Source organism: Curcuma longa, chromosome 2 (genome assembly GCF_044706935.1).
Source record: "Curcuma longa cultivar G26 ecotype Majalengka, Jawa Barat chromosome 2, ITB_CL_G26_1.1, whole genome shotgun sequence".
Lineage (NCBI taxonomy): Eukaryota > Viridiplantae > Streptophyta > Magnoliopsida > Zingiberales > Zingiberaceae > Curcuma > Curcuma longa.
Genome location: NC_133862.1, coordinates 10,463,378 through 10,472,325, shown reverse-complemented (window position 1 = coordinate 10,472,325; position 8,948 = coordinate 10,463,378). Strand labels below are relative to the sequence as shown.

At 35.5% G+C, this 8,948-nt stretch overlaps 2 protein-coding genes across 6 annotated transcripts; both read right to left on the bottom strand.

Annotated features, from left to right (window-relative positions):
* Positions 1–94: 94 nt before the first annotated feature.
* On the bottom strand, positions 95–2,549 carry LOC141815684 (uncharacterized). Its single transcript, XM_074703638.1, has 2 exons — positions 2,416–2,549; positions 95–492 (listed from the first exon to the last, which is right to left on the bottom strand). The coding sequence occupies exons 1-2, from the start codon at positions 2,499–2,501 to the stop codon at positions 285–287; spliced, it is 294 nt and encodes a 97-aa protein (XP_074559739.1). The 5' UTR covers positions 2,502–2,549; the 3' UTR covers positions 95–284.
* Positions 2,550–3,785: 1,236 nt separating this feature from the next.
* On the bottom strand, positions 3,786–8,878 carry LOC141821799 (uncharacterized protein ycf45). 5 transcript variants are annotated; one of them, XM_074709169.1, is made up of 10 exons: positions 8,643–8,878; positions 7,854–7,916; positions 7,605–7,682; positions 7,421–7,496; positions 7,276–7,354; positions 5,624–5,696; positions 5,244–5,528; positions 4,718–4,861; positions 4,155–4,205; positions 3,786–4,029 (listed from the first exon to the last, which is right to left on the bottom strand). In XM_074709169.1, the coding sequence occupies exons 1-10, from the start codon at positions 8,844–8,846 to the stop codon at positions 3,958–3,960; spliced, it is 1,125 nt and encodes a 374-aa protein (XP_074565270.1). In that variant the 5' UTR covers positions 8,847–8,878; the 3' UTR covers positions 3,786–3,957. The 5 variants fall into 5 exon arrangements, with proteins under 5 accessions (XP_074565270.1, XP_074565269.1, XP_074565268.1 ...); XM_074709168.1 differs by having other exon boundaries at positions 4,112–4,205; positions 7,276–7,496; XM_074709167.1 differs by having other exon boundaries at positions 7,276–7,496.
* Positions 8,879–8,948: the final 70 nt, after the last annotated feature.

Here is an 8,948-nt window from a genome sequence, read left to right as displayed (position 1 = left end):
AAAAACACCATCTTTCACAGGTACTGATTCTTTATGTTCTTTCTTATGAGTTATAAGGCAGGTATAATGCACACTAAGTGCGATCGTTCATCTACTCGGTAACCACTAACTTTCTCCGATCGTGTGCACAGCTATAGAGTTTGGACTTCAACTCATACAGATCGGTTTGGTTCATTTAGACTAGACTTGATTATCTTATCAAATAAACTTGAACACCACAAAGTACTGATATGATGCTTTCTAAAAACTAGACATTTATCGACTCAGTTGATGGATGCCGGAAACTATTCAAAGTTATAATGCTTGTCCACGGCCACTGCGACATCCCAAGTGCACTTCATGCCTTTGGGGAACTCCACCAAATCACCTGCTTCAATCTCCACAAACTCATCTCCATGGCCTTCAGGGTACACCTTCACTTTTCCCTCTAGCAGATAGCAAGTCTCCTTAGCTGTGTATGTCCATGGAAATTTGCTGGGAGAGCATCCCCATCTATATATTATACATGAAAAAAAATGGACAAAAAAGTATTACTATGAATGATAACAATTTCGAATGCCAAAGCTGCTAAATATCACTATGAAAAAAAAATAGTAAGAAAGTCTAGCACTCATGTTTCAGTTTTAGAGAAACCAGTTTCTTTAACTTTGAATAGCTTAATTTTACTATCTAGTCTTCCATAGAAGTAAAACCACCATATGCAAAACCACCAAAAAGTGTGTGTTCTGCTTTTACTAGTTTTATGTTGCAACTAATAAAATTGAGTTAAATAATCTTAACCAATCACAAATGGCAATCTTCAAACATATAGAGATAGATGAAATATATTGTATAGTTGACAAGATGTACTTGTAGGAAAAATAACAACAATAGCAGTAATAATAATAGTAATAAAAATGATAAGACTACGAAAAGAGGTATGAGGAGTATTCTACATTTGAGCTATCAGTCCTGAACAATTCTACTTTCAGATCCTCAAATGACTGCTAAGGCTAGTGTAAGTCCTTAAGAAGCACAGCAATGAACTACATGATTGAAACTGAAAGGAGTTTGATGAACTAAACAGGGTAATATTAGTAATTTCCCTAAGATCTAAAACTATGTCAAATAGCATGTAAAGTAAGACCTCCATGGAAGTTTCTCAACTTGTTTACTTGTGATTGTGAAAAGTGAAAAGAATACCATAATTTCAAAATTCCTAAGCACAAAATATAACTTGAATGTCCTGTTCTTAGGTCGATTGGAACTGCTGTTTGAGGTTCAATGGGTCAATGAAGGATCACAATTGTAGGAAACCCTGACAATATGAAATATAAACTTAACTTTCTATTACTCTGAACTTCCATTTCTGATGTTGCCATTCTACTGAAGTGGCACCATAAGAATATCATTGTTTATTTCGATCCTCCACGAATGTTTGCATCCACATCAATATTGGATTCTCATTTTCCATGTTTTTTCTGTAAAAAGGTGGAATCTGCCACCCAACGGCTCCACACGGTCGGCCCCACGACCATCTATGAGGAGGTAAATCGAGAAACTACAGTTGGTCACGATGGAAGAGGGTATTGCTCGGCTTCACCGAGATTCGAACCCTTGCCCTCTTCTGCAAGTTTATTCCATTGTAATCAACTCAGCTCGTAACCAACTCAGCTATACTCCGGGGCCTCATTTTCCATGTCCAACTAAGGTGGAATGATTCTCGATTTCATAACTCCCAAAGTTCAACAAAGTAGCCCCAGAAAGCAAGCCACTAAGGCAAGATACCAATTCAAATGCGAAAGTTGATAGTTATGCATGACAAGCATAGCCAATCAACCTATTCCAACATATCAATCTATGGCTTGATTATAACTTAAATGAAGTTTAGCACAATCAAGCCCTCCCTCTCAAATAACACCCATCAATCTACAGTTTGATTATAATTTAATGTCCCCGGGACAATGGTGCAACGGTAGGACATCCGGATTGTAACTCAAGATCCCTAGCTACGGCGTATTTGCAGGAATTTTCCTCCAAATCACAATCAAAGGATGCTGGGCATCACCCATCGCTTCCCTGAATCTAAAAATTTTCAGTTTGATTATTATCATTTTTTTATTATAATTTAATGAAGTTTAACACTGAAAATTTCTTTCCCTTTTCTCCATCTAAGTAGGAAAAAATCTATGTACCAGCATTGTTTTCTCAAAATCCATAATGATGTTCACCATTTCAATTATTCATCCTTAAAAGGTTAGACAAATCTCATCGCCCTTCCCGATCTTCAAGCTTCATCTCAACACTATTAAAGCATATTCGACGAATCTATAAAAAAAAAACCTTTTTTCTAGGTCGAGCTAAATACTATTGAAAACACGATGAAGATAAACAGAAATCGCGATCGAATGAGAGAGAAAGAGAGGATTCATTTACTTTGGCCATTGCCTGACGCCGAGATCAGCGATCTTGGATTCGTGCGGGTTCTTCTCGATCTTGATCCCCAATTTCTCCGTCGCCATCGTCTCCCACGGCCTCTCCGCCTCTGCCGTCCTCGGCGATGTCTCAACAAAAGGGACGGTGACGACCTGATCGGCGTCAAATGTCGCTGGTCCTTGCAAGTGGACGCCGGCGATGAAACTACCAGGGAAATCGACGGTCGTGATCGTTTTCGAGAAACTTGATATTTAGGAGGCCTAAATTTGACATTTTTGGGTTTTCTTTAACTTTTCTGGAAAAAAAGTCACTTTATGTTATATTATTTTAAAATTTTATTGTTTTATTTCTCAAATTAAATTGAATCATATTATATATGTTATTAAATTTAAGGATATGAAATAATTTATATTGTTAACATATAAAAAAATTTAAAAAAAAGTATTGCTTAGTGAAGGGCAACATAAATATTTTAACCATGCAAGACACTTCATACATAGTATTTAAATAACTTGTGACGTTTGATCATCCTGAAGACTCATCTGCATTTTTTTAATTTCTCCTATTGGGTGATGAAAAATTTTTATGGGACCGAATCAATCATCTTTAAAATTAATTGATTCAAAGATATTAAAATATTAAAGCACAAAAATATATAACATTGATAAGCGATCACTATGATGATGATAGTTATAAATGAAGAGACAAAAGACTTATGTAGCATAAGATCTATCTGTATTTTTCAAATTTATTATAATGATCAATGAAAAACTTTCGTGAAACAAAATCAATCATCTCTAGGATTAATCAATTCTAAGAGATTCAAGCACAAAAATATGTAACCTTCATAAACAATCACTACAATGATAATAGTTATAAATGAAAAGATAAAAGCTCTGACGCATAACTGAGTTTGTTATGACGGAGCAGAGTTGTAGAATAGGATAAAAGTTTGAATCTCGATGCAACCGAGATAATACTCTCTTTCGTCGTGATCAACTGCAACTTCTCGATTTACCTTCTCATAAATGATCATGAAACCGACCGTGTGGGACCAATGGGGTGACAGCTTTCACCTTTTGTAGAATAAATGAAAAGATAAAAGACTCATGTAACCTTCATTAGCGATCACTTATAATGTCGAACCGTTCACCAAGATCAATCTACATTTCTTAAATTTACTCTAATAATCGATAAAAAAACTTTCACATAATCAAACCAATCACTTCCAAAATTAATCGGTTCAAAAAGTTGAATATTTCAATTTAAGCACAAAAACATGTAACCTTCATAAGCGATCACTATCATCAATCACTATGACGATGATGATGAGGACGATGATTATAAACAAAGACACAAAAGATTTTCCCAAATATGAATAAAACTCATAAACTAATAAGACTTTAGTTTCTTATACATACATCATCGACATCAACCAAACCTCTATCCCACTATTTCTTATACATCATCAAAGAACAGAATTAGCAATTATCCACGTTTGGACAACATGCTCTAGCAATACCAGGCGATGCTTGAGAGGCATTATATACCGTCTCCGTCGTATGTTTTCCATCTCTCTACTACAACTTTGAACTCATCATCTCGCTTCCTTATCTGCAAACCACAACTAAATTAACCAAGGATGTTTGCCGGTGATACCGAACACGTCATGGCGGGAAGAGTATCGTAACTATACCGAAAAACAAAAGCTTTTGTTGGTTTTGTTATTGAGCTTTTACCTCGACCAATGGCTTCTTGCCGACAAGCAACATATCGACACTTCTTTCTGTCTGCGCAACAAAGCATGACATTATATGAACTTGACAAAGTAACTGAGCATTCAAAAGGAAGACTACAAAATCAATTTAAATTTTCTTTAGAAAGTTTTGTTTCATGTTCTCATACTTTATGTTTTGTTCAATTTGGAAAATTACAAACGAATGCTCCTGGTTTGCTTCAAAAGTTTGTTTAGTAGTAACCCTGCCAACCAAGTCCTACATGAGACAGATAATATTATCATTGATGAAATTGAAAGAAGAAAATTTTAACAAGATCTTGGCAACAAGGCAGTCGCACTAAGTCAACATTTCTAGTAAGTTTTCTACCTTTGGAGACAATTAAATAAGCGCGGTAAAGACTACGTGAAACTTATGGTCATATAGAAAACCTAAAGCATTCGAATAATTTTTTGTTCCTATAGTTCTATGTTCAGTACAAATTTGATGCCTTATAAACCATAGGGATACATCTGTTTATTGGCAAAGAAAGTGCTTGGCAGGATTGTCTAAGGGAAAGGGTTTACCCGATGAGTGACCCAGTAGTTTCTCTCCCTCATTTCAATCAGGAATGGAAATGTTGGCGGAGCTTTCCTCTCAAGAATGCTCTTTTGACTACGTCTAGCTCTTGCCTCGTCGTCTCCTAGTGTAACTGTTTCCACTCCACCAACCTGAAAAGGAATAGAAGCAATTAAGCAAACCAAGCATAAAGAGACCAAAGAACAAAGCTCAGAGAAAATTACACAAACAAAATCAGAAAAAACTAACAAAGGACAAGACAGATAGTATTGCAGTCATGTTGCCCTGAGACATAAACTTATTGGCATATGAGCTTGCCGGTTCAAAGGACCGGCATATTATGCTAGCTAGTGCCATCTTGCTTGTCATACAGATTAAATCTTTCTCTAGCACGACAGTTTTTTCATAATATATCTTCACAGTGGAATAGGGGCAGAATTTAATACACATTGAAAGTAAAGCAGCACCAGGTTCCCTAAGGTCTAAAATATGTAACATTTTCCAAGGTTTAAATTAAACTTTAGTACTTCCTACCAAATCAGACAATGTAGGATTCTTTATTATATTTGCCAATCTTTCGCCATGAGCAGTACCAATAAGCATGACTCCTCTTTCTGCAATTGAGCGACAAGCAAGTGCTTCTGCTTCTGTACCAATTTCATCAACAATAACCACCTCAGGCATGTGATTCTCAACTGCTTCAATCATGACCCTGTGCTGCATTGATGGCTCTGGAACTTGCATTCTCCTTGCACCGCCTATTGCTACATGTGGAATATCGCCATCACCTCCAATCTCATTGCTGGTGTCCACAATTACCTATCCTAAGCATCAACCAAGTGATGAACAACTTGACCCAATATGCAATCAATATCAAATTTTTATTAAGCACTTGAAAAGCAAGTAAGACATACCACTCTCTTGTGGAGTTTGTCAGCTAAGACACGTGCAATCTCTCGCATGACAGTAGTCTTACCAACTCCAGGTCTGGCACAATAGAAAATTAAGGATAGTAATCATGTTAATTTGCATTTCCAGTATCATTCAAGAACCAGCTGATGCGGTTCAAAATTTAGAGATCCGTTTAGGAAAATTCATTTTAAATTTAAAATTTTCTATATGCTTTTTATTTTCAAGATTTGTTAAAATGTTTAATATAGGTTAAGAGTTAAAACAGACCCTTTAATTTTTTTTAATTATAATTTCAGAGATAAAATATATTTTTTTTCTTAAATGACTGGTGTTATTTTGAGACTTAAAAGGTTCAATTAATAATATTACTTCCCTCCTCATTCATCAAGAACTGAATTTTGGTGGTGCAATTTGTTTGCGCTCATCAAGTAGCATAAGAGCTAAATTTATGATTCGGTTCTCTTGTTCTGTTTCACATTGTACCTTCCTAGACAGCAAAACAACCCTTTTTGGGTTAGTATGACCTTTAACTATCATGGCATGACCTTCATTGAAGAACGAGTATGATTTTCCAAATTCACACTCACATAATGGACTTGTAGAACATATTAGTGAAATGTCCACAATATCAGCAATTGGTACATTCCAGAACCTATAAAACATTGGTCTCATATGAAATGTTAACGTAGAGAAATGTACATTCCACTATTTTAACAATCAACAAATTTATAATGCTAAAATATATACATGTAGTAGAATACCCATCATAATTTGAAAATTTATGCAGGTGATGTGATATTAGCAAAGAACGTAGGTTGACTCTTTGATTCATTAATACTTAGATTTGAAATCCAAAAGAAAAGCAAGTTATTTTCATTTACTTCGGTAGTAGAGAATGCTTGGAGTCAAATTCTCTTTGATGGGGAAGAATGAAGCGGTTCAAAATTTAGAGATCAGTTTCGAAATTTCATTTTAAATTTTAAAAATTCTATATGTTTTTAATTTACAAGAGTTGTTAAAAAGTTTATTATAGGTTATATATAAAATTAACTCCCTATAAAAGCTAGTTATTATTTTAGAGATAAAATAAAAAATTTTTGAATGACTTGTTGGTCTAATTTTGAGTCTTTGGAGGTTGGATCCCATATATTTGATCATTCTTTAGTTAATACTGTTTATTTTTCTTTCTTGTTCATTGGGAATTGAGTTTTAGTAGCATGATTTGTCCGTGTTGCATTACCAACCCATACATATTGATATATCAAATGAGTTTTATCAGGTAATATTTATCTAGTAAATGCTCTCATGACATGTAAGGAATGATTATATTCTACCGATCCTGAAAGAATCATAATAATATAGCTGACATGCTAATCCATCAGGCTATAAGATTCTTATAGTTCTTCTATTCTTATCTATTTTATTGTATTGTATTGACCTTCCCCTTTGTGAGAACTATTAGTTCCTAGTTATAGGGATGTTATTTCTTTCCTTCTCTTGATCAACTCTCTCTTTTCATAATTGAAATTTTAATTAGTTTGAAGGAAATAACATGCAAACACTGCCAAAGTTTAATGCAAATTGCTTAAACATTCTTTACCTTAGTACTTCTCTTCCTAAATTGACTATCTTACTGTAAAGATGAAATAAATACCTTCCTAAGAAGAGGATGCTCTCTTTGTACTCTAGGAGATCACGCACCATGTCAACATGACCACTTATTGCTCGACCAACTCTACATGTCAATCCAACAATGAGTCCTTTTCTACTCCTTATTGCAGATATCCTATGTAATGTACCTTCGATGCCAGCTCTGTTGTCTCCTCCAAATTCTCCAACCACATTTTGTGCTTCTTCCAACTCTTCCAGTGAAATCTTGCACATGGAGCATAAGGGAATTTAAGTTATGTGTAACAGAGTATTAGAATATAATATAAAAAATAGAATGTAGCAAAAATATTTTTGATGAGTTACTAATATCACCTCTTTGTCTCTTAGATACTTCCCACCGGATTCTCCAAGGTAACGTGCTTCAGGTCGCCGACCCAAATCCAATATAACCTAATACAAGATGGGTGGAACAAAATTCAATATAAGCAACTCTGTGGTTGTTCTAAAATTCCCAAAGAAAAATTATTCCATAATGACCAAAATTTAACACAAAGACAACCGAAGACTCCCTTGGTTTTCAAACAAGTGATACACTGGTCTAGGTGAAGAATACACAGTTACCTCTAAGAGTTGATCTCTTCTTGGCTCATTTTGCAGATTTTCTCGCAAATCTCTAGGTAAAACCTGAAAAATATGAGCCACAGAGTGCTAATTCTTGCAAAACAAAAATCAATGTAAACTAAAGTTCATGATTGTCACACGATTTAATATATAATTCTAAATTAGAGTTAAAGTCCTTACACATAACTTTGAGAAGAGTTAAATAAGATAAACGACCGTAAATGTCATTGCTAGATATTTGACTAGGTTGTGCTGGATAGCTGACCAAGTAAAGTTCCAATAAGGTTAGATCAAACATGCTCATAAACAGTGTGAGAACAGGCAGGAATGAGCGTGTTTATAACCATTGTCGATTACAGTTAAATTAGCTGCTCGACCGAACAATTAACAAATGACATTTAGTAAAAGTATTCCTATAAAGCCAATGGAATCAAGCAATGTGAGCAACTATTAATGATGCAAGCACATAGACACATACTAACGCTATTGCAACTTTTCAAATCCCTTGTACTTGGAAGATCCTCTATAAAAGTCCATGCAGTAAATGAAGTTTCCATTCAACTACCGGAAACCTCTCTCTTTTTACTCAGTTCTTAGTTCACAAGAGTTCCTTTTCTCAAGGGCCAGCACAACCCTTACATCATCGATAATCTAAATTGATTCGGAACACAAACGCCCAAAAATACAGTCCAGACTTCTAATCTAACATAAAGGTTAAATTTTTCGCTCCCCCTTTCTTAAACGCCAGATCGAAAAGGCAACAAATCGAGAAGGAAGAAAAAAAATTACCTGTAGAAGAGCATTGAGATCGTCCTCGACAACCACGAATCCATCCTCTGTGGCTCCGCGAACCGAAAAGCGTCGAACTCGAAGATGATTTCTGCGCGGAGACGGCGAGAAGAGGGATGGATGTGGCCTGGTGGAACAGTGCACGGAATCCAAGCGGCTGATGGTATGGAATCGAGGAGGAGGATGAAGCCAGAGCACGCCCATTTCCTGGCTGCTCGAGAGAGGAGCGAAGGATGAGGCTGCGTCCGCGAACTGGATATTTTTCGATAATTTTACGAAATACCCCAACAATTAACAAAATTGTGC